The 25,853-nt window shown below is 44.0% G+C and overlaps 1 protein-coding gene across 10 annotated transcripts in view; it reads right to left on the reverse strand.

Moving 5' to 3' along the window:
* KAZN (kazrin, periplakin interacting protein) overlaps positions 1 to 25,853 on the reverse strand; it is a 998,377-nt gene that overhangs the window by 19,975 nt on the left and 952,549 nt on the right. For 5 of the 10 annotated variants that reach the window (XM_085608669.1, XM_085608667.1, XM_085608674.1 and 2 more), the window contains one exon: positions 23,553 to 23,601. The exons of the other annotated variants lie outside the window; for them this stretch is intronic. In XM_085608669.1, the coding sequence (XP_085464795.1) occupies positions 23,553 to 23,601 (49 nt within the window). The remainder of the gene's footprint in view (positions 1 to 23,552; positions 23,602 to 25,853) is intronic. 10 annotated transcript variants of the gene reach the window in all.

Genomic DNA, 25,853 nt, shown 5'->3' on the forward strand with positions numbered 1-25,853 from the left:
AGATTCATCAAGTTCCTCCTGGCCTTACCAGAAAGTACCTCAAATTTCATCTGTCATCAGGAATTGGGTATGCCATTTTTGGAGGACACTATTAAGATTCAACCTGTCCTCTTTTGGCACAGAATCTGGACGTCAGAAGAAACTGGTTTTAATCGTTATATACTGGCATATGCACTAGGGATTGATGGTGTTAGACAAATAAGATTGTTGAAATACGTGAAAATGTTTCTTTTAAAATTAGGACATCCGGAATATTTTACTGAGCCCACATTAATGTGTACTGTATCAAGAAAAGCTCTCAAAGCAATTTGTATGAGTTTTTGGGGCGAAATTAGAGCCACTACTGAATTGAGTAAATCTACGGTCCAAACTCACCATCTAACTCTATTGACTCCAACCATTCAGCCGTATATATCTTTATTAGATAATGACTAGGATCGTTTTCTGCTAGTACGTTTTAGAATGAACATTTTATATAGAGCTCTAAGTTTTCCCGAAGTTAACGATTGGGCTAGAGTCCTGTGTAAATGCCCATGTGACGATTCTTCCGCTCAATCAACCATTCATATTATGTTTTTCTGTAAATTCTATGTTATACCAAGAAGGAGATGGATCATCCATGTTCTAAAGAATTATGGACTTAAACAGTGTCGACCTGCATTCATAGCTTTGCAATTCTTAGAAAATGAATTTGTTATTGCATCCGTTATTGCTTTTTAAAAAAATGTTTTTAACTTTCGGAAATCAATTATTATGTGAATTGTAATTATATATTTATGTGGCATTGAAATTATTTTTTATCATGAATTGTATTGTGCTTTTATGGTTATTTTTCTAAAGTAACCGAATAAAGATACTTGATTGATTGTTTTTTTTTCAGTAGGGTCAAACATGCAATCAAGAATAGTACAACTGTTAAGGAACAACAAAGTGTCAGAGAGAGCAGCAGCCGGTAAACTGCATACATGTTCTTACTCATTCACTCCCCCTGTAAAAACATTTACAGCTCTAGTGCAATTGTACAAGTCGAGCTTTCTTTGCTTCTGCATGTCTATCATTCGATACTCACTAACAGACAGAGTTCACAGTGACTTAGAACCAGTTTCTGTCAGAGTTAAGGATTCTTGCTACATATTTTTGGGGGATTCCATAATGTTCTCAAATATTAATACTTTCTAACTTTAAGATATAACCCCTAAATCTTAAATGAAAGATTTGCGGCTCCTGTATTAACAAGGAAAAACTGAACCAACTCATGAGCCAAAAAGAATCATTTTGCATTGTTTGGCTCTGCCTGAGTCTGTGTACTTGTTCCCATGGCACTCACACAGAAATACATCCTGCACAAAGATTATCATTGTCATCTTGAATCCCCACAAGGATTCTGAAAGACATAATTATAGTGCCACAGTCCTGAAACCTTACTGCGATGAATGTAAGATGCATCACTGAACTTGCAATCAGTGTCACAGAGGTATCATCCTCATTGTTCTGAACTCTCACAAAGAGGTCCAAGTCCTATCACATAAATTCACATAGGAATATTTCCACAATTCCCTACAGTTCTTAGAATGGTTACTATTTTTTTAATACCGATTTATTTCAAATAAATGAACACAGAAGAAAAATGTGAAGAAATCTGATCTTATTTTAATTATCTCAATGCTTAAAGTTGATGAGACGGTTGTATCTTCTCCATGTATGTTTTCCTTTCTTTTATTTATTATTTCATTTCTTTGTTTTGTTATAGTCATCCAACACTTATGTCATGTTAATATTTCTTATTTATTTGTAAATGGTAATTATTTAAAAAAATGTCTGTGCACGGTTATTTCTTTTTTCGTGCTTAGGCAGTGCTTATAGAAGTTAACAGGTTTCCCTTTAATAGGTGTTTGCAAGCTTTACACTATAAAAAAATGTAGGTCTCCTGTACATATTGATACTGCAATATGAAATGAAATTAAATGAAAAGAGGATTTATTGAGCGCGATAGCTACCCTGAGGCGTCCCAGCGGACAGGCGTGTGGGTGAGAATTGAGATACTTAATCAGATTTGTTAAAGAGCAGGGTTTTTAGCTGTTTACGGAAAGAGAGCAGATTGGGCTCTGATCGGAGATGAAGGGGGAGGGCGTTCCATAGTTTGGCCGAGTTGTAGGAGAATGAGCGGCCCCCACATCTGATTCTTTTGATCCTGGGGATAGTGATGAGGAAAGAGGAGATTGATCTGAGATGTCTGTTTGGTATGTAGGGGATAGCCAGTGATTGGTTAATGAGAGCACCGGTTTTCCAAAAGGATCGGTGGATGATGCATAGGCTCTTAAATTCAATTCTTTGCCTTACTGGTAGCCAATGAAGATTCTTCAGTCCGGATTTGGTGGAGAGTCGACGAGGGATCTGGAGGAGAGTTTGGGCTGCACAATGTTGGATGACCTGGAGCTTGTGTAAGGTGGCCTGAGGGGCCCCCAGGTAAAGGGCATTCCCAAAGTCGAGGCGCGACAAAATTAGACCTTGTATCATGGTTTGTCTTGCCTGGAAGGGTAAGAGAGGAAGGATTTTCCGAATGAGCCTCAGCAAACCAAAACACGTTGCTGAAAGTTTGGCTGCTTGGCAATTAAAATGAAGAGATTTGTCCAGCCAGATGCCTAAGCTCTTGATTGAATCCTTGGTTGTGGGGGCGGATCCGAGGCAGGTGGGCCATAGATGGTCGATGGTAGGATTGGGGGGGGTTACCTAGGAGCATCAGCTCGGTCTCGTCTCCATTCAGTTTGAGACAAGACGATGTCATCCATGAGTGTACTGCTTCCATACAGTCCCTCAGATGGTTGGGTGCGGTGTGTAGTTGGTTAAGGGCCACCACTAGCTGAGTGTCGTCTGCATAGATGATTATTTTTATTCCAAAAGGACGGACAATCTCAGCTAGGGGGCTCATGTATATGTTAAAGAGCGTAGGGCTCAAGGAAGAGCCCTGCGGCACTCCGCACCCGAGAGGCTTACTAGGGGAGATGGTTTCGCCCTCGAAGACCCTAAATGAACGATCTGACAGGAAAGACTTGAGCCAGGCCAAAGCGTTCTCGGAGATTCCTAGGCTCGCGAGTCTTTGCAGTAAAATGATATGGTTTACCGTGTCAAAGGCAGCACTTAGGTCAAGGAGGATGATGACGGCAGATCCTCCTTGATCCATGATCTTCCTTGCCTCTTCTGTAACTGCAATGAGGGCGGTCCCGGTCCCATGCTTGGGACGGAATCCCGTCTGGGACGGGTCGAGTAGAGGATTGTTTTCTACGAATTCAACCAGAGCGTTGTTAACGTGTTTATCAAGGATCTTGCTTAGCCATGGTAGTAAGGAGATTGGCCGGTAGTTCACTGGGTTGTCTGGGTCCAGGTTGGATTTTTTAAGGAGAGCTTTCACCATGGCCTGCTTCCAGGGAGGCGGGACAGTCCCGGTGGACAACGAGGCATTAAGCAGGTTGAGGATGGTAGGTAGGATGTGGTTGGTTACTGTCAGCAAATTGCATGGAGGTGCTGGGTCGTTGGGAGAGACGGATTTCACCTGACGCATGATGATTTCTAGCGAGGTGGAATCAAGATGTGGAAGGTTCCTGAGTGTTACTGGGGTACAAAGTTCCAGCTCACGCAGCTTGGTGGGTGGGATGGGGGGTTGGATGTGGGGGAAGGAGGTGTAGATGGTTTATATCTTTTGGAAAAAGAACTCAGCCATGTTATTACAGCGAGTTTGTACATTAAGGGGGTTAAGGGGTTTGTCTGGCAGCTTAAGGAGGGTTTTCACGATTTGATATATTTCCTTTGGTTTAGAGGCAGCTGTAAAAAAGGTTAACTGCGCGGTGTGAATTTCATTTTTGTAAGTTCTTATTGCGGCTCTGTAAGCTATTTTCACGGAGGGAGAGGAATCCATTCGCCATTTCCTTTCAAGTTTTTTACAGAGGCGTTTCTTTTCCCGTAAGCCAGGGAAGTACCAGGGGGCGGTTCGAGTACTGCGTTTGGACTCTGTGCGTTTTAAGGGAAGCACGGAGTCAAGTGAATTCGAAATCCATTTATTATAATTTTCATTAGCTAGAGTGGGATTAGAGGTGTTGGGTGGTGTGGAGGTCTCGAGACTCGTTACCCAATCAGACTGGGAAAGTTTTGGCCAGTTGCTTTTCGTGTGGATGACTGTAGTGAGGGGAGAGTGGGAGAGTGGATTTAGCCAGGAGAAGGGAATGAGGAAATGATCTGTCCAGGGCAGAGGAAGAGGGGTTCCTACTGAGAGCTCTGTGCAGTTACTGAAGATGGGATCAAGGAGGTGCCCTTTGGCATGGGTGGGTTTTTGCACTAGCTGTTTAAGCTGAAGTGCCGAGAGGCTGATAGACAGTTCTAGGGCGGTGTGGTCCGTGGCATCATCAAGATGGATGTTCAGATCTCCAAGGAGAGTAAAGTTGGATGTGTTACAGGCTAGATTGGCTAAGGTGTAGGGCAGGGAGTGGAGGAATTGACCCAAGGACCCAGGGGGGCGGTATATAAGTATCCCCGAGAACGTGCTTGTGGGTGAAAAGTCTATGGAAAAGGAGAGGCTTTCACAGTCAGGTATAAGGTTAGTATAGCTGTGGCACCCAAAGGAGTCTTTATAGATGACTGCTAGGCCACCACCTCTTACCGTTATGCGGTCTTCACGTAAGATTTGATATCCTTGGGGTAGAGCCTGAATAAGGTCAGGTTCTGAATCGGAGTGAAGCCAGGTCTCGGTTAAAAATAAAATATCTGGTTTAAGTTCTTCTAGAAGCATGGATATCTCTGTAGTGTGCTTGGGGAGCGACCTGCAGTTAAGGAGGAACATATTCCGCTGTGAGGTTTTGATTGGGGAATCAGGGAGAGGCAGAAATCCACAGTGTGGGCAGACTGTGTATTCGCATGCCGGGTTCCAGGTAGAGAGGCAAGGAGTAGTTGCCTTAGCTCTTAGTTTCAGTAAGGAGTTGGGGCTGTAGCTTCTGGTATGGGTGAATACCCGATTGTAAGTACATTCAACTGATATAGCTATTTGTTATACTTAACCATGCCTATGCATTGAATACCTTAAGGTTGACAAATTCAAAACATTATTAAAAATGAATGATTATTATTGAAAATGCACCTGAGCTCTCATAATAATTCACAAGGTTTAAATTTCATGCATATTCATGTTATATTAAAACAATCCTCCTCCACTTTGCATTGATTAAACCACTGCTACAGGAGCCGCATGATGCCACCTCCCAGCTTACCGTAGCACCTCTATTGAAGTTCTCCAGATCCAGTCTGGCACCAGTGGATTTTCAAAAGTTGAAGAATATGCAGTAAGATAGAACAGGGTTCTCTGCTGCACTGCCTTGCCTTTATTTGCACCAGATAACCAATGAAAAGCTGATCGTCTATCTGGTGGTCTTTCATGCGGATGATATAAAAGTTTAACACTCTTTCTGGATCAAGGCAATGGAGCATTTCCTTCTTTTCCGAGGTGAGAGTTGGAACAACGAATGTTGTCAAAGTGATTGATCGACGAACATGCAAAGGTGTCACTACTTAAGGAAGGAAGGTCATCCTAGCACCAGCTCGTCCACAAAAGAAGGTGGTGTCAGGAGGCTGAACCGACTGGGCCTGCAGTTCATCGATACAATAAGGTAATGTGATGGCAACAAGGAACACTGTTTCAAAGTCAAGGGCCTTAAGGAGCAGCTGTGATCATGCTTTAAGGGTGTGTACATCAAGTGTCAAAACCAAGTTGCGTCATTATGAATGGTTTGGGAGGAAACCTATACATCAAACCTTGGATGAAATGCATCACAATTGGTGATTTAACTCGTTGAGTGCTCATGACGAGCTCAGCTCGTCATGAGTCACAATGGAGCTGTGTTCATGACGAGCTGAGCTCGTCATAACAGCCGCGGCCCGCCCTCGTGCGATTAATTCCCCGCCTGTGCGGGAAAATTAATCAGTGGGCGGGGTCGTGACGAGCACAGCTCCACCGTGAGTCATGACGAGCTGAGCTCGTCACGAGCACAGCGGTGCAGCGGCCCCCCCCGCCACCCCCCACCCCCCCTCCAAGGGAAGGGGTTAAACAAGAACTGTTGGTTCTGTAATCGGAAAAAGGCTGAGAGGGATGATGAGTAACACTTCACCGTCCCAATTGCAAGGCCTAGCTGGGCCAACAAAAATGCAAACAAAAAGACCTGAGAAAGTTTGGCTTGCAAGGAATTGGTAGTCCAGGCCCCACACATGGCCAAAAATGGTTCCCAGCATAAATGGACTTCATAGAAAGGCATCTAGCAGCAAGGATGAAGTAAACCACCTAATCGGCAAACCAAACACAATTAACTGCCACCAGTATATCTCCATGCATGGAGAAGTAGGTTGTAGAGATTTGCCTGTATGACCTTGCCATGGTGCTGAAACAGAAGTTTCTCCTGAAGTGGTAGCCATATCAAAGGGAAAATTCTCAGATACAGAACCTATGGGTACCACACTCTCCTGGCCCAAGTTAGGTAAATCAAGATGAATAGGCCGTGGTCATCCCTGATTTTCTTCAGTACCAGAGGCAGGAGCAGTAGTGGTGGGAATACATATAGGAGTTCCTCATTCCATTGCAGCTGAAATGCATCTCCTACTGAATTCCTTGGAAGAAACTCCAGCATTTACAACTGCTGACACTGTGCTTCCTTTACGGTGGCAACTAAACCTAGTCAGGGCTATTTCCAATGACCAAAGATGCCCAGCACCACCTTGGAGTGAAGATGCTAGTCATGGTCCGCTAGACAACACCTACTCAGTCAGCTGGGGAATTCAAGAACCCCACTAGATGGTTGGTGACTAGGAAGATGTTCTGTTGTTCTAGCCACTTCCAGCGGCGCAGAGCATCCTGGCACAGGGCTCAGGGCCACACTCCGTCCACCTTCTTGCATTACCACTTGTTGGTAGTGTTGTCCAGGAGAACTACTGTGTTTTTTTGACAGAAAGAAGCAAGGCTTTTAGGGCAAAGGAGATCAGCTCCAGCAGGATGATATTGAATCAACTATCTGCTGAACCCAAAGGCCTCAGATCACTTACCGCCCAACCTAGAAACGATGCATCAGTCTCTACCTTGAGCTCTGGATGTGAGAGGGAGGGTGGCTTGCTACAGCTTAGATTGGCATCCGTCACCCACCACTGCAAATCCTGATCAGTATGATGCCAGAGTCAGCCCTGATATTGAGACCAATGGGACCTAGGTTCCACCATATGGCCCTGATGTGGCATATGGGAGAAAGAGAACGCACAATGCCAGGAGACCAAGGAGCCTAAGAGGCATCCGCACAAACACCCAGAACTGATCCTGAAACTTGGGGATCATATACTGACTATTCCAGGACTTGTTGCAGTGGGGTAATAACTTTGAATGCCACAGTGTCCTGTATTGCCCCAATAAATTAAATCCTCAGCGAGGGCTTCAACTGTAACTTCTGCTCATTGCTGGAGAACAGCAATGATGTAAAGAGATTGGTAGTCAGCTGGAGGTGGTCCATGATAGCTATTCTTTGAAGTATGGGAATATGTGTACTCCTGCCCTCCAAAGATGGGCAGCGACCACCACCATCACTTTCGTGCAAAGGAGAACAGGACAAACTGAAAGTATTCTTGGTCCACCCTGAACCACAGGTGATGCAGTTAGACTGCAGGATGGGTATATGAAAATACGTTTCATGCATGTCCATCCAGTCCCCTGGGTCAAGAGCAGATCAAATCTGAGCCTTCTGTAGCATCTTCAAGTTGTTCTTCCACAGGAAGGCGTTCAATGAATGAAGGTGTTATCCTTTTTTCGGGACGAGGAAGTATTTGGAATAGCATCCTTTGTCTTTTTTCCAAGGCTGGCCCGTTTCGATGGTACCCTTGGAAAATAAAAGATTTACCTCCTACATTATGATTGTCAAGTGCATCTCGGAAATTCATTCTGCTGTTAGAGGGAGATGAGGTGGGAAGGAAATGAAGGATAGTGCATAGTCTCTTTGAATATTAAGTAAGACTCATTTGTCAGACGTAACAGGCCTCCAACTGGGGAGGAAATGTTGAATCCTGCCTATCACTGCCTTGGCATGAGCCTTTGAGAATAGACGACAAAAGCTTGGCTGCTGTCACAGCAGGGGATGATGAAGTGAAGGACCGGTGCCCCTGTTGTCCTGTGTGGTGCCTGCCGGTGCCATGGCTGCAGCCCTGAAAGGACTGAACAGACTGTTATATCACCAACTGGGAAGCCTGCCATTGCTTGTAGGCTAGTGCATTGAAATAGCATCTGAATTATTTGAAGTGATGTGAAAACTGTTTCTCAGGCAACTATAACCTCGGAGAGCATGCAGGGGTTTGATTTTGTTTTAAATCTCTCATGTGCCAAGTCTGCTTTTCCCTCCTCCAAAGAGTTTGGATTCTCCGAGGGGGATATCCATTAAGGATATTTTCACATTGCCACAAAATCTGGTCATTCTCATCCATGCATGACTTCGAAGAATGGCACTTGTCCCAATAGTCCTGCCAATGCAATGAGTGGTATCCATCCAGGGCTACATGGATTAAATACTTTGCTGTATCCTGCTCATTATACATGGTCAGAGCCAAAGAAGCTCTGAGGTCCATGTGGCCATTGGCAAAATCTTGCTGGCCATGTCCCACTGAGCATATGCGTACCTGCTCAGTATACAAATATGGGCACTGACTTTCTATCTGCGTGGGGGGGTTAGCATTGGTGTCAGTGCGCCAGCAACTAGCGTGGATCTTGAGGCTGGTGTAAATGTCTGTAACAGAGTTGGCATGGTTCCAGTAACTGGTGCCAAGGGGACAGGAAGAACTGGGAAAGACCTGCAGGTGGTTACCCAACTGGAAGCCTCTGCTGGTCTGTTGAGCCCAAAGGGTGCCTAAAGGTGCTGGAATCACGCCAAAGATTTCTAGCATGGCCTTCTAGAAGGCTACTATCTGCTGTGGGATCAACAACAGGCCAGGGAAACTGGGGCGTGCTGGGAGTGGCTATGGAATCAGTTTTGGAACCAGGGACTTCAAATGGGTGCCATTTTCATCTTGACGCCCTCATGCCTCCTCTTTTGAGCTAGAGTGGCAGGATGGGGGTCACGTCTTCCTGTGTCTTTTTATATTTGTGCAAGGACTAAGACCTATCCAAAGAATTTGAGTTGGAAGTGGATTGCTCACAGGAACACCCTCATGACCAACCCATGCCAGCACCTTGGAGTGGGACCTATGGTCTGACCGCAATATCTTCTTGTGTTCTGTGAAGTGCAGCTTCGCCTTCCTTGTCCCAGATTGCTTTCAGGGGCATGAGGGCACACTTGTCACATGACTTAGACTCAGGACCGGATACCAATAACCTAAGAAACACTTTGTGCTGGTCTGTGATCAATATCGGATTGCTGCAGTTACAGCACAGATTGTAGCAGGTAACTGTGGTTTCCTAGCACACTGTCAAATCATTTTGGAAATCATCCGAGGTTTACAAAAGTTGGAATCAGAGCTCTGGATCCATAATGGAAAGTGCAGAAAGAAAGGAAAGAAAGGATCTGACATCAGCGCGTAGGGGTAGCACTTATATGCGGCTTCCAGCGTGGGTTTGAGCTGCACTACGCCATCTGCCAATGCACAGGAGCACTGCTGTTGAAGTTCTCTGGATACACTATGGTACTTGGGAATATTCAAAAGATGAGAAATCTGCAGTTAGAAGAATCCATCAAAAGAATCAAGTTATATATAGATACATTCAAAATATTTCACAAAAGTTCCATAGCATACAGTTACAAATGTAGATCTTTCTGCAAATCCGCTCCTATTTATTTGATTGTATTACAAAAAGTGAAACAAAACATTGTAGGAAAGTTCATTGGATAATTCATTTAAAAACTTTAAAAGGCTTACCTTTATCAAGGCTTTGCAGATGGTGAAATGCACGTAGGGAAAGAGATAGACTTTTTAAGTTTTTAAGTGGGGTGGCTATCCTGGAACTAAGCCACAATGACACATATTTTGCACTTTCTTGTAACACAATGACATAAATAGTGTGTGCTATTACAAAAGCTATATGTTTGTAGCTGACTTTGTGTGTCCTGAATGTTTCTGAAACTTGACAGCTGGCAGTAGGCATGCAGAGTCAGGGGCTGAGGACTCTAGTGAATTATAAATAGGGGTTTTGGAAAATAGCCTTCTGAATCAATGTATTTTCCAAGAGGGTGCTTGAGGCGGGGCCACCACTATCTAGATATATGGCAGGTGATCCTATGTCAGGGTCCAAGAGAGCTGAAGCTAGAAGAAATGGTGGTTCAATCCAATGAGTTGGGGAACAATGATGTGATATCTATCACTCCTACCTGGCCTTCCTTTGGAACTTTGGAGGTAATCTTGTGTTCTGACTGTTAAGCTCCATAGTCCCAGATAAACTTTCCAGTGGCAAACACTAGCTCAGAAGTCAGAGTATACTATGGTGCGAGGGGGCAGAACATAGAACACATGCTTTGAGTGAGTCCTCAGGAGATAATTAAGAAGGCTGAACTAGACTATGTTCTGCAAGAGGAAATTTCTGGATGTGTTTCTGGTAATATGCTGTTATAGTGATTTGAATGAACCATAGTTAATGCAAAAGTATAGCTATGGAATCACACAACACCTTTGGGAACTGCCACTTCTCAAGAGTTTACATGACAAACCGACCACAATTCCCAATCATAGAAGACATCCTTAACGTTCTGTATATAGGCGTGGTACCGTACTACCAAGATGAGCTGCACCGTTATAGGGTTTTTTTTGTGTATAAATACTTTTCTTAACTTTTTTTGAGTACAAGGAGATGCTAAAGGTGTGTTAAACTTGGTTTCCCTGATGCTACCAACTGATTCAGCAGCACCAGTGAGCACAAGCCTTTTAAGGGACAAAGTAATGGTGAGATCAGAGCAGGTTCACTACATTTTAAGGGGAGATGAAGGTACTGTAATAAGACATCTGAATGAGCAGAAACACTGCATATGTTTTATGTCCTTCAACTATCTTTACTTTTCAACCTTTGTTTCGCTCACCTGACCATAAAACTGAAATAACTGAAACTTCCTTTAGTCCCATATCCCTAACATTGACTATCATGCTAATTATTGCCTGATGCTTATTTGAAATTGTATTACAATAGATTGTTTATAGTAACCACTATCCTAACCCTAAGGTAACACATTTGTAATAATCAAAGCAATACAGCATCTTTTCCCGAAACAAATCGTAGCACTAAATTAAATTAATTTAAATGTGTTTGTAATACTAAATACATCCTAACCGTAGCTCTTACTCTATTTTTCCAATCTAATTAAATTGATAGAACAAAGCAACCTTTTTTGTTGTACTAATCCTTACCATAGCCATATAATTATATTTCAATAATTGAAAACAAATTCAATTAAGATTTGTTGCATCAAATGAATTCTTACTTTAACCCTAAATTAAAACACCATAACCGTATTCTAGACATAATGCTAACCGTATCTGTATATTTCAAGAAGCAAGTTTAGTTTGTCTTATTCAATCATTTAATTATTATCTTAATTGTAAATGTCACTGAATTATTTTAAAACGTGTATAATTCGACTAAGCAATAATGCTATTGTAACACTAGTCCTTTATGTTAGATACTTTTCCAGCTTATAACAGCTTTGCTTACCTTAATTAAAAGTACATTAATAAAAAGGATTTACAAATACTACAGCAATTTTAAACCATAAGCTACATTTTTACAGATGCTTTGCATGAAGTGATCGTTTAACTAAGTATAAGGAGACAAAGAAAAGTGACTATACAGAAATAGCAGGAAAGTAATTCTGAAAGTCATGTTACAATAGTTGATGAAAACCATTAAAACCACACACACAGGTTGAAAGGGCCCATAGAGTGCCGGGTGGGAGGCCCAAGGCGGGTGCCCCGCCGAGGCCGATCGTCGCCCGGCTCTTTCATTTTCGAGATCGGGACGCTATCCTGCAAGCATCGAGGGTGACGGGCCCGGTCCCCTTCCAGAACGCGTCGGTGAATTTCTATCCGGACTTCACCCAGCAGGTGCAGAGGCAGAGACAGGGCTTTCTGGGGGTGAAGAGGCGGCTCCGGGAGAGGGATCTGAAGTATGCCATGCTCTTCCCTGCCAGATTACGTGTGGTGCACGAAGATCGGACATTCTTCTTTGACTCTCCTGTTATGGCCGATGAATGGCTGGACGCTTTGCCCCGACGACGGACGGGGGCGGACACTGCAGAGGATGGAGACAGTGGCCGGGATGGGCAGGGCTGATTTTTCTGAGCCGGTCTGACTCGATTTGGCTATATTTGAAGACTTGCATAGAGTGCAGTAAATGCGGAGGGTTGCGGGAGGACGAGGGGTGCTCTTTTCCTCCCTTAGGGTACTTTTTGTAGATTTTGGGTTTTTGTAGGGCGACAGGCACACTGCAAGTTGGGGGGGCTTTGTAAGCTGCAGCAGGGGTGCAGGGTGGGGGGGGTTTCTGGGATTTTGGGTTTGTTGTTGGGGGGTTTATTTCTGCAAGGCATGGTGATTATTTCCAGGACTGTTCCATGGTGGCTCTTCGGGTGTGGGGTGGGCCTCTTTACGTTTGAGGATGGGGGGGTAGGGGTTTAAGTGTTATAAGCTGGAATGTTAATGGTTTGGGGGATCGCATTAAGCGTGGGATTGTTTTGCAATTCTTGAAACGGTCAATGCCGGATGTTGCCCTGCTGCAGGAGACGCATCTTATAGGTAATACGTGCTATGCTCTGAATAGGAAGGGTTATAAATTCATAGCCCATTCGGGATTCTCTTCCGGGTCCAGGGGTGTGGGCATCCTAGTCAGAGCCTCGCTGCCATTTGAGGTGGACTCCACCATTGTTGATGATAGGGGGAGGTTTGTTGCGGTGGCGGGGCGGTGGGAAGGGAGAACTTTGGTTTTGGTTTCGGTTTATGTCCCGCCGGCCCTGCAGGCCTCCACGTTCACAGATTTGGGTAGGGCCTTGCTGGATCTCCCGGGAGGTATGCTTGTGGTGGGAGGTGATTTCAACGCTGTTGGCTCCGGTCTGCTGGATAGACACCCGCCCAGAGACACAGGGGGGGCTCAGAAGTGGCTTCCAGACTTCCTAGACACGCTTGGCCTGATAGACTGCTGGAGGCTCCGGCACCCCACACAGAGCCAATACACGTTCCACTCCGGGGCACATGGTAGCCTTTCCAGGATTGATTACCTACTCACTCTGGCTGCGCATGCCTCATTGGTCTCCGAGGCTAGGCACATGGCGCGTGGTATATCGGACCATTCGCCAGTATGGATCCGGCTGGATCTGGGTCGGGAGGGAGGAGGAAGGGTGGCCCCTATCAACCCGTGGTATTTCCGAGACCCCAAGATGCGCAGCGCGCTGGTAAAGAAAGTAGATAATTTCTTCAAGGACAATCAGGGATCCGTGGACTCGGCAGTGTCGCTGTGGGAAGCATTTAAGACCGTGCACCGAGGGGAAGCCCTCTCCCTTGTAGTAGCTGCCAAGCGGCGGAGAGATGGCGAGGTTCTGCAGGTTGAGGAGGAGATCGCGGCTCTGGAGGGAGCGCTAGAGGAGGAGGTTACAGAGGCCTCACTGCATGAGCTTTGCTTGAAGCAAACTGAGTATAAGGACCTGGTGACGAATGCCGCTAAGACCCTCAGTAGGGAACAGCAGGGCCGTTTGTATGATGTAGGTGACAAGGCAGGGAAGCTCCTGGCTTGGCTGGACAGAAAAGGACGGGTCAATAGAGTTGTGCCAGAGTTGACGGGAGAGAGGGGAGAGGCGATTGTGGAACCTGAGAGGATTGTAAAGTGTTTCTCGGACTATTTCTGTAGGGTTTATGCTTCAGTGTCGGACAGGCCGCCGGAGGACTCGTGTGACCTCCTCCGTGATATCGAGTTGCCCTGCCTCTCCGATATAGATAGGGACGATCTAGATGGTGACATAACGGTTGACGAGGTGGCGGGGGCCATCCGCGCGTTAAACTCGGGTAAGGCCTCGGGACCGAACGGCTTGCCGGTCGATCTGTACAAGCTGTTTCCGGATAGGGTCGCCCTTCACCTGCGCGCCATGTTTGTGGAGGCGCGGGGGAGTGGGACCCTCCCGTTGGACCAGCGACTGGCGACGATTGTGGTTATACACAAAGAGGGCAAACCCCGAGATAAGTGCGCCTCATATAGGCCTATCTCACTCCTTAACGCAGAGCCGAAAATTCTGGCCAAAATCCTGGCGACCCGATTGATTAGGGTACTTGGTGACTTGGTCCACCCGGATCAATCCGGTTTCATCCCGCACCGAAACACAGCGTTAAATCTTCGGCGCCTCCATGGCGTAATCGCCAGGGCGGGCACGCTGCGTGAACCAGCTATTGTGGTGTCTCTCGACGCCACGATGGCCTTTGACACGGTGGAATGGGCATATTTGTGGGCCGTGCTGACCAAGTTCGGCTTTGGCCACGGTTTTGTGAGCTGGGTGAGGTTGCTGTATGAGGGGCCTCTTGCGAGTGTGGTGGTGAATGGTCGGGCGTCGACTCCGTTTCAGCTTGGGAGGGGTAATCGGCAGGGTTGTCCCTTGTCGCCTTTGTTGTTCGCCCTCGCCCTTGAGCCGCTGGCTGCGTGGATACGTTGGCACCCGGATATACGGGGCCTTAGATGGTCGCCTGAACACGAGGACCGTATTTCGCTCTATGCTGATGATATCCTGCTGTATCTTGCCTCACCCAAGAAATCACTTATAGTGGTCTGTGACGTACTCACATCATTTGGTAGGAACTCGGGTCTCGTTATCAACTGGAGTAAATCGTATTTGTATGTTCTTAGTGGCGAGGTACCACCGATCCCTAGAACATGCTCGATACAGGTCGCGTACTTGGGGATCTTTATCTCCATGGACCCTGCTGTGCGATATGAGAAGAACCTGCTCCCCCCCCTGGCACGCCTGAGGCGGGATGTTGAAGGCTGGCGGAGGCTGCCGCTCTCCCTCGTTGGGCGTGCGGCCCTGTTCAAAATGATGTCTCTACCCCGCTTCCTCTACGCACTGCAGAATACTTTGGACTGGGTACCGGCCAAATACTTTCGGGAGGTCGAAGGCCTCCAACGAACGTTGCTGTGGGATGGGCGGCCGCGAATAGCTATTGCAAAGTTGACGGTTCCATGGTACGACGGGGGCATTGCGCTCCCAGACATCCGACGGTACTATTGGGCCACCCAGCTGAGCGCGATTAATCATGGGTTGTATGGCCCTGCCCTCAGCCCTGGGTATGCCATGGACAGGTGGCTGCTGCGTGGTGGTAACTACTACAGGGCGTTGTACTCGCGGTCCCTAGACTCGTCCCTCACGGGGCCCACTGGTGTGGCAGTGCGTGTGTGGAAGATGGCAACTGACTCGCTGGGCTGGAAGGATAGGCTCACCCTCGCTACCCCGCTGTTTGAATCGGAGATGCTGGGAAGGCTTTGGCACACAAAAGGTTTTGATAAATGGGACCTGATCGGCATCTCCAGGGTGGGAGATGTGCTGAATAAGGGGAAGGTAAAGTCCTTTGAAGAGTTGCAGATGGAGTATGAGCTGGGGCCTTCCGAGTGTTTCCGATATATTCAGGTGCGTCACGCCCTCCGATCAGTCCTCGTAGAGGGTGAGAAGGTGCCTGAGTCCTCTCCTTTGGAGGACCGGGCGGACATGCTTCGGGGGCTGAGGGACCAGTGGACTAGGGATGGCCTCGAGTTGGATGATGAGGATTGGCAGTCTGCTGTTTCCTCTCCTAAGGAGGTTGCGATCCCGTCGCGTCTGAGGCTGGTGCAGCTTAAAATACTGCATCGAGTGTATGTGACGGGGCCAAGGCTGGTTCACATGGGATTCTCGGAGGACGGCCTATGTAGGAGGGGATGTGGTATGGTGGGTACTTTCCTGCATATCATTTGGGAATGTGGTGTCATTACGGAATTCTGGAGGAGAGTCCATGCAGTGATGGGGGAGGTGACGGGCATTGCTATGCAGCCGGAAGCGCGGTGTTGCCTCCTGAATGTCTGGGGGCCCACTGACCACGATGCGGCACAGACCCAATGGGTGACTCTGGGCAACATGGTCGCTAAGAGGGATATCGCGCGACTGTGGGGCTCCGCGGGGCCCCCCACATTGACCGCGTGGAAAGAAAATATGGACTGGAGTATGCTAAGGGAGAAGACGGTATATTGCGCTAGAGGCCGCCCCCGGAAGTGGCACGCCATCTGGGGGCGGTGGAATCAATACAGGGGGGGAATATGTGTTGCCCCGGATCTGGATCCTCCCGAGGAACAGCTTTCCTCCTGACCTTCTTTCCAGCTCCGTATGGTTAATGGACCCCTTTTTGGCCTCTGCTCTCCCCCCTTCTTCCTCTTTACACTGTACTGTAACTGGTAGATGAGTGGGGTCCGGCCTCCCCTGGGGGGCTTTCACCATGGGCTTTCAGTGTTCTTGCCTTGCTGGGGTTTGTTGTGTGTTTTGTGTTTACTTAAAATTGAACCTTTGCACTTCTCCTGTCACGCTACTGGGGACGCATCTTTGTTTCTATATATCGATGCTGCCGAACCTCCGGGTTGTCGGCTGAATAGCTGTGTCCTCACTTTTGAAAATAAAGGTTTTTATAAAAAAAAAATAAAAAAAAAAATAAAAACACACACACACACCCTTTGAAAAAAGAAAAAGGTGGGTCTGACCAGTCTATCAACTTCTAGGAGGTGCCTTCCCAAGCTATGATTTCTGAAAGGATTTATAGACTCGATCTACAATCCCTTTTCAAGACCAATGACTTCCTGGAGGAACACACGCCAACCTTTGTGAATGGACTCCATTGGACAGAGGCGAGTGGAGACCATCGTCAGTAGAGAACGGGTGGCTGGTGGTGTGGATATCTGTCAACTGAACTGTTTACCCAATTTAAAGTGAATTCATTGGTAAAGACTCTAAACTGGGCGGTTGAGACACAGGCCAAGCTCTAAATGACCTGCTAAGTCCTGATCTGCCTTCTAGAGTACTAAAAGGAGACTTGAGAACTTCAGATGAAAAGTAAAAGGAAGTGATTACCATCTGGCCTTAGTAATAAATATGCTTGCTGACATGGCTGCCATAAATATCGTCATTTGCACTAAGAACTTCGACACTCCTTTGTTGCTGGCCATTTCCAACGTTGTACCAATGAAATTACTACTAAAGTATTTTAAACATGTGTTACTTTTTATGGAGTTTAAATGAGCCCTGAAGAAGAAAGAGTGGCGAAATGCATGGTCTCAGAATAAAGTATCAATACCCTGCGAGTGCTCCGTGCCTGTTTTTGAAATTATATATATATCCATCGAAGAAAGAAGCGACTCAAACAGATAGATTCACCAAAGAACTAAAATATATTTCCACTACAACATTTCAGCTTCCGCCTTCCTCGGGTAGTACAAGATGGTTTGCTCTGTGGCTGCACAGATTACACAGCTGATTTTTCAAAAAGCATCATGAGTGACGATTCCATTTTTTTTAATGTGGAATCAATGCAGTCCTAAGAGCTCTTGAGATATACAGTAATCAGGTTGTGTTGTCAGTAATGTTCAGTCCATCTGGATGCAGTGATTTTAAACGGTACATCCAGAAGTTTTCCCTGGAGTCCAGTAGTTCTTCCTTTGAAACATGTTCCACGGGGAAAATCTTCAAATCTGATAGTGAATGATCCACAAGGTTAAAATGATTGGCTACAGGCTGGTCAATTTTCTTATTAATTATTGCCGATTTGTGGTTCCTGAATCGTGTACGGAGGTCATTCACTGTTTGGCCTACATATTGTTTTTTACAGCTTTGCCGTTGGCACTGAATCACATAAATAATGCATGTTGAGCGACATGTAAGATGCTGCCTTATTGCATAGGTCCTTCTCGTAACAGAACTAGTTACAGATGATGTTTGTAAAAGATATTCACACGTGATGCACCTTTTAGTGTCACAGCAATGAACCCCTGCATTTGTTACAGCTTGCTTGAGTTCAGCTCTCAAAGTAAGAGATCGTAAATTTGGAGCTCTGCAGTGAGCAATGACTGGCGGTTTTGGAAAAACCTTTTGCAATGTTTCACAAGTGGACAGTAAGGGAAATGTTTTTTGCATTATATTTCTGTAGTTGGGAGCTGATGGATGATAGTCAACTACAAATGGAGTTCTGTCACTTTTGTTTATTCCAAATAAGTGCTTCTCTAGGTAACTGCAAAAACTTGACAATTTGTTGCTGTATGATATGCAGAGGATAGCCTCGCCTTTTAAATAATGTAGCAAGCTCCTGTAGATGGTCTTTACAGGTTTCCTCATTGCTACAGATGCGTCTTATTCGGAGTGCTTGCCTGTAGATGAAGCTCAGTTTAGTGTGTAGTGGGTGACATGAAGTCCAGTTTAGATACAAATGAGCATCTGTAGACTTGTGGTACCGATCAGTTGTAATTTTGTGTTCATTAATGGTGAGTAGCATGACCAGAAAAGGGAGATGAGGCTTCTGTTTAGTATTGCTGCTGGTAAATTTGATGGTAGGATGGATATTGTTGATATAAGCTGTAAATTGTTCCAATGTTCTCCTTCCTGCATTCTCTATTATAAATATGTCATCAATGTATCGTAGCCATACCAGTGGTTTGATGCTAGAAGTAGCACGTATACAGTTCTCTAGTTTGCCTATGAAGATATTTGCATAGGATGGAGCCATCCGAGTGCCCATGGAAGTCCCTTGTATCTGCAGATAGTGTTTACCATTGAATGTAAAATTGTTGGATTTAAGGATAACTCTTGCAAAGTTGGTAAGCACATTTATTGATGGCTTTTTCACAGTTCTTTTATTAAGAGCTTCAGATACTGCCATAAGCCCATCCTCATGTGGTAGATTGGTGTATAATGATGTAACATCAAATGTAGCCAGAAGAGTATCATCATCAAATGTGTAGGTTTGGTTTAATTTTTTAATCATCTGAATGAAGTGACTGGCATCTTTAACAAATGATGGAAGTTCCTGTACAATGGGCTGGAAGTGCAGGTCGACAAATAAAGATAGCCTCTCAGTGGCTGTGTCATTTCCAGAGATGATGGGACGGCCAGGATTGTTCATTTTGTGAATTTTGGGAAGCATATAAAATCTCCCAGGTCTTGGTTTGGGATGAACAAGTATATCTGCTGTTGATTCATCAATGAGGTTTAAGCTCCTGTATCTTACAACCATGTTCTTAATTTCTTTGTTCAAGTCTTCTGTGGGATCAGTTTCTAAAGGTTTGTAAGTATTGGTAGCCATTAGTTGTCTCATTCCTTCCTCAATATAATCACTTACTTTCATGGCAACCACTGCACCACCTTTGTCTGTCGGTTTTAAAATGACATCCATTCTCTGATGAAGGAGGTGGAGAGCTTTTCGTTCTTTTCAGGTAATGTTATCAAAAATCCTTTTAGTTGTTGATTCCTTGATGAGTATGTTGATGGATAAAATGTATGTATCAAAGACAGGATTTCTACAACATTGAGGAGTTCATGATTGGGGATGGCGGAACTTCTTCAATTGATCTGGAAGGTAGCTTGGCAGATCAAAATTGGAATTATTGTAAAAGTATTCTGCAAGTCTGCATCTTCTCTCGAAGGTTTTTAGGTCTCTCATCATGTTGGCAGTATTATGGTCCTTCGGTACAGGACAGAAATAGAGGCCTTTGCTCAAGAGGTTCAATTCACCTGGTGATAGGAGCCCTCCAGTCAAGTCAATAACTGGGTCGGATGTCTGGAAGGGTTGTAGTTGGCTGATGCTATGCAGCCTTTTTTGTCTTACAAATCTTCTATTCTTTTTATGCTGTTTACTCACAGGGCTTTCACTGACAAGAAAATCTCCAAAAACAGAATGATTTATGAAGTGGTGAGTTGGAAGAGGAGGTATATGAAATCTTAACATATCTCTCTTTAGTTTTGCAGATTTAATTTCAATGGCATTCCTGGCAGTCATCCTTTTTTACTACTGCAATCCTCTGTAGTATGTGTGCCACTTCAGAGTCACTTTTTGTGTTCTTTAAAAGTTCCAGTTCTTTTTGCAGCTTGGCTTTAAGCATCTGCATTTTTTGAATGGTTACTTTAATAGATACCAATAGTAGGGCCATTGAAGAGTTATGCAGTAAAATATTCCATGTCGCGTACCATTCACAACTAGTTAGTTTAAAAGGTGGCTTAGACTTGACCTCAACCCCATAGGATAGATGTCAAGTTAGATTTGTAAATGTGCTATTGTAAATTGCCACTTACTGATTATCTCCTGGATGAACAGCGCATATCTAGGATGTAGATTTGTTCTTGACATGGTGGTTGCTTCTGGCTTGAGTGTCGGATCCAGGGAGGATACAGGTTTGTAATCCCAAAAACAGTATACTTGAAGATGAAGGATCACAAGACAACAATAGCCAGCCAGGGCAAAAATCTGGATCCCAAAGGATACAATGAGTCACAAAGAAATAAAATATCCAAGAAAGAAGTGACTCAAACAGATAGATTCACCAAAGAACAAAAATATATTTCCACTACAACGTTTCAGCTTCCGCCTTCCTCAGGTAGTACAAGATGGTTTGCTCTGTGGCTGCACAGATGACACAGCTGAATTTTCAAAAAGCATCATGAGTGAAGATTCCATTTGGAATGTGGAATCAATGCAGTCCTGAGAGCTCTTGTGATATGCAGTAATCAGGTTGTGTTGTCAGTAATGTTCAGTCCATCTGGATGCAGTGATTTTAAACGGTACAACCAGAAGTTTTCCCTGGAGTCCAGTAGTTCTTCCTTTGAAACATGTTCCACGGGGAAAATCTTCAAATCTGATAGTGAATGATCCACAAGGCTAAAATGATTGGCTGCAGGCTGGTCAAATTTTCTTATTAGTTATTGCCGATTTATGGTTCCTGAATCGTGTACGGAGATCATTCACTGTTTGGCCTACATATTATTTTTTACAGCTTTGCCGTTGGCACTGAATCACATAAATAATGCATGTTGAGCAACTTGTAAGATGCTGCCTTATTGCATAGGTCCTTCTCGTAACAGAACTAGTTACAGAGGCTGTTTGTAAAAGATATTCACACGTGATGCACCTTTTAGAGTCACAGCAATGAACCCCTTGCTTGAGTTCAGCTCTCACAATAAGAGATCGTAAATTTGGAGCTCTGCGGTAAGCAATGACTGGCGGTTTTGGAAAAACCTTTTGCAATTTTTCACAAGTGGTCAGTAAGGGAAATGTTTTTTGCATTATATTTCTGTAGTTGGGAACTGATGGATGATCGTCAACTACAAATGGAGTTCTGTCACTTTTGTTTCTGCCGTTGGTATTCCAAATAAGTGCTTCTCTGGGCAACTGCAAAGACTTGTCAATTTGTTGCTGCATGATATACAGAGGATAGCCTCGCCTTTTAAATAATGTAGCAAGCACCTGTAGATGGTCTTTACAGGTTTCCTCATTGCTGCAGATGTGTCTTATTCAGAGTGCTTGGCTGTAGATGATGTTCAGTTTAGTGTGGTGTGGGTGACATGAAGTCCAGTTTGGATACAAATGAGCATCTGTAGGTTTGTGGTACAGATCAGTTGTAATTTTGTGTTAATGAATGGCGAGTAGCATGACCAGAAAAGGGAGATGAGGCTTCTGTTTAGTATTGCTGCTGGTAAATTTGATGGTAGGATGGATATTGTTGATATAAGCTGTAAATTGTTCCAATGTTCTACTTCCTGCATTCTCCATTATAAATATGTCATCAATGTATCGTAGCCATACCAGTGGTTTGATGCTAGAAGTAGCAAGTATACAGTTCTCTACTTTGCCCATGAAAATATTTGCATAGGATGGAGCGATCTGAGTGCCCATGGAAGTCCCTTGTATCTGCAGATAGTGTTTACCATTGAATGTAAAATTGTTGGATTCAAGGATAACTCTTACAAAGTTGGTAAGCACATTTGTTGATGGCTTTTTCAGAGTTCTTTTATTAAGAGCTTCAGATAATGCCATAAGCCCATCCTCATGTGGTAAATTGGTGTATAATGATTTAACATCAAATGTAGCCAGAAAAATATCATCATCAATTGTGTAGGTTTGGTTTAATTTTTTTAATAATCTGAAGGAAGTGACTGGTATCTTTAACAAATGATGGAAGTTCCTGCACAATGGGCTGGAGGTGCAGGTCATATTTCACATTACACTGCATAAAGCGTTTCGACTCAAGAGGGGTCTCAATCATATGCACCTGGGTTTAAATATGTTACGGTCTTCAACACTGAAGAAGGACTACCAGTGTAGGACACCTTATTTAAAGCAATGTCAATTAATCTTGCTTATCAATTATTGCCATAACAAGTACTCTTGTAAATAAATTGCTAATGCACTCCATTAAATAATGTTTGCGTTTTTAAGTCCTGGTGCTTTAGAAACCTGTTGCATTCTTTTATTTATCCTGCACTTAATTTTTAATCTTGCTTTTTTGGGTTCAGCGGTGTCCCTACTATAATGCCATTATACCAAAGGTCATGTGGCTACACCTGCTCCAATATCAGGGTAAAAAGTAATGTGATGTCACTTCCTGTCATGTCCTCAGGAATATAGGACTTCTCAACGCATGCATTCAGAACGCATGCCTTTACAACGCGGTCGTTACAATGACGCGTTGTTACCACGCGTGCCATTACATCGCAAGTCATATTAACGACTTGCTAAAGGGGGCGCACTGGACTTAGGAATAGTATTAATTACTATTCCTACTCCAGTTTGTGCAACAGCAGGGAAGGTGTTGCACCCCCCATACAGCAAGTTGTTGATACGACTTGCGATGTGATGGCATGCACGGTAACAACACGGTCATTGTAACGACCACTTTGTGAAGTCATTCGTTGAAGAAACAGCGCTGTAAACGCTGTTTCCCGTCCTCAGTGGCCGAATCATTGGATGATGTAATTTCTGCTACCCATGGCATTTTGGTGAATTGACACCAATGTCAATGCTTGGAGAGATGGACACCAAACAGACCATAAACTGCTTCTCTGGGGCACCCTCCTGTAGGACTGCAGAAGTCAGATCACTTGAATTTCACAGCGTCCCATTCCCTTTATTTTCAAGAAAGGCTTCCTGGATTAATAACGGCAAAGCTGTTGTTAATGTCTATAGGAGCACTGCAATCTAGCACGCGTTGCGGTTGCAGAGAAATACATGCTGTGAAGCAAGGTAGGTGGCAGGTAGTGTGAAGCACATCCTTTGTAACATAACAGGTCAAACTACGTAGAGGAGAAACAAGTGGTCATGCACACAAACAAATGGAAAAAGAAGTATGGTAGAGAAAGAGAGGAGGATAGACGGATTCAGAAAATCTAGGGTCTATAGTTTTATCCTTTATATTTAGTTCCATGACATTTGCCAGCTTTAGTGTGGATGACAGTTACATAACACTTGGATGAACTGTATTTTTTTCAAACTACCGAGACTCATACTTATGATTTAATGTAAGTGTACAGTCTAGGAGTACTCACATTTGGTCAGTAGGTGGCACTGCAAGCTGCTTATTGTTTGGGGAGGAGTCTGTGGAGGCAAAACAGGCCCTTTATTACGACGGCGTGCGTTTCTAGCACTTTTCAAAATGTCTTGTTAAAATATCAATGTTGTTTAAATGGGTGAAATGAGTGGGAGACAATGGCAGAATTAGTTTATTGAGGAGCCGAAAATGCAGAGAATCTAATGCAACATGATTAACTTATGGGCATTTCAATTTAGGTTAAAACAAAGATGATATATATTAGGCATGTGATGTGGATGTCAGATTTTTTTTATGGTATTGCTAAAATGTGTTCATTGTGTGAACACCCTGGTTATTATCAGGTAGTACCTCACTGTTGTTGCGGAATCATGAAACAAGGTGACATGAAGCACGTATGTATGTGCTAAAAGAGCGAGTGGTAGTTGCTCCAAGAAATGTGGACAATCAAAAATCATGCTCAGAAGCTGTTAATTGTATCTTAAAGTGATGTACTGCAATCCTAAAATTTAATAAAAAGACTACCTATAAACCCGCACTGTGGGGTTGGTATAAAATAAGATAATTTGGTGAACTACATTGAACTAGGACATCACTTTTTCAGAATAACACTTTTATAAACAAAATTATTTGATCAGTGGTGGTATAAATTGGACATGGATCCTTGCAATAATGTTTCTCAAACTTGTAGATGAAATATTTTTTTCCAACCTGCAACTGATTTATGCTGTGATGAAGAGTAGTATTACGAAAGAAAAAGCAGAAGCATTAAAGGTACTGCTTCCCTCATCTTAACTATGTGAGCTATTGGTGGTCTTTGAAATAATTGCAAAAAGTGCCTCATAGATAATCCGAGTAGTCTGGTGAAACATTTGGAAAAAACATTGAGAACATTGAATTAAAGGGATCAATCAATGTTTTTACCTCAAAATGTTTCTTATAAAAAAAACATTATGGAAGGGAAGTGCAAACAAATCAGGGCTAAAAGCATGAAGGTTAGACCTGGATACCACAACACAATACAATTACAAAATCTTAGCAAAACATTGATGTGAAGCAACAACAACGTTTTGTACAGAGAAACTTTAACATGAAAAATGACTGGAATAAGAATGCTTTAAATCTGAGATGTACAGCAAATTATAGGATATCTGAGTGAAACCCTTGGGAGTTCTGTCACATTTGAGAATGTTAAATTGTAGAATTTCCCTAGAAATGTAATCCATAAAAAATAGTACTGCGTTCGACAAGAAACCATCCAACACATTTAAATATTAAAATTCCAGTGGGTCTAAAAATGGAAAATGTTTTAAAGGCCACTATGAAGACTGGGAGAAAGCAACCCCAGACAGAGGATTGACAGAATGTAATGCAGTCTTCAGTCTTCTCCCCATCCTAGTCCAAGGGGTGTAACTTGTAATTGCACAGTAGTGTTACGGCAAGGCAATGTAAATTTAACAAGCAGAGTTTTTGCACTAGCAATACCGTGCAACTTTTAATACGTACCTCAGTGTTTTTTCCCTGGCCACTGAACCCTTTTTATGCCTCCTTCCCCAGCGACCACTGTAAAACATATCTTCTCCTTTAACCTTGCCTAATCTGAATTTGTAAATGTTCACAACCTGTAATACAGTGTAATGTTGCCCCTATAACCACCTGATTCTGATGTCATTTCCTGGAGATTATTTTTTTTAAACGTCCATCAGTGTTTATGTAATCCACCATATTGACAAGTTCTTTTAAATGTAATCTACTGCAACTAAGGGTCAGGGCCACTAACCAAATACTTCTAAAACAATGGACAACATAAACAAGCATTTGCAATGCAATAGGTCTCGTATTTGCGACAGTTTAAGCAAATGCAAGGTCACTTTCATAGTGGTCGTGCCCCCTTTTTTAGATGCTGCTCGCAATATTCATGTTACAGTGAGCCGCATCTAAAGAAAGGGGCGTGGCCACCATTAAAGTGAAAGCATGGCATGGGGCGCTTTTACCAACATAAAAAACAAGTGCTTTCACTTAATGCGTAAACTGAGAATTCAAAGCAGCCACTCCATTTTTCACATGAATGCGCTGCCCCCAAGCAGTGCGAATTCGCAGCACATTCACCCTAATATTACACATTTTCCTTGATTGCGCTGGGCGCACATTTTAAAAGGTGCACCCTGCACAATCAAGGAAAATGCGCTGTATGTATAAGATGGCCCCTGATGTCTTCTGGCAGCAAATTTCAAAGGGACAGGGCAGCAGCAGAGATGGTTGGCAGTACAGTGGTGTAACAATTTGGTTGATTCTAGCT

The sequence above is a fragment of the Triturus cristatus genome, chromosome 1_2 (genome assembly GCF_964204655.1).
Source record: "Triturus cristatus chromosome 1_2, aTriCri1.1, whole genome shotgun sequence".
In the NCBI taxonomy this organism is placed as follows: Eukaryota; Metazoa; Chordata; class Amphibia; order Caudata; family Salamandridae; genus Triturus; species Triturus cristatus.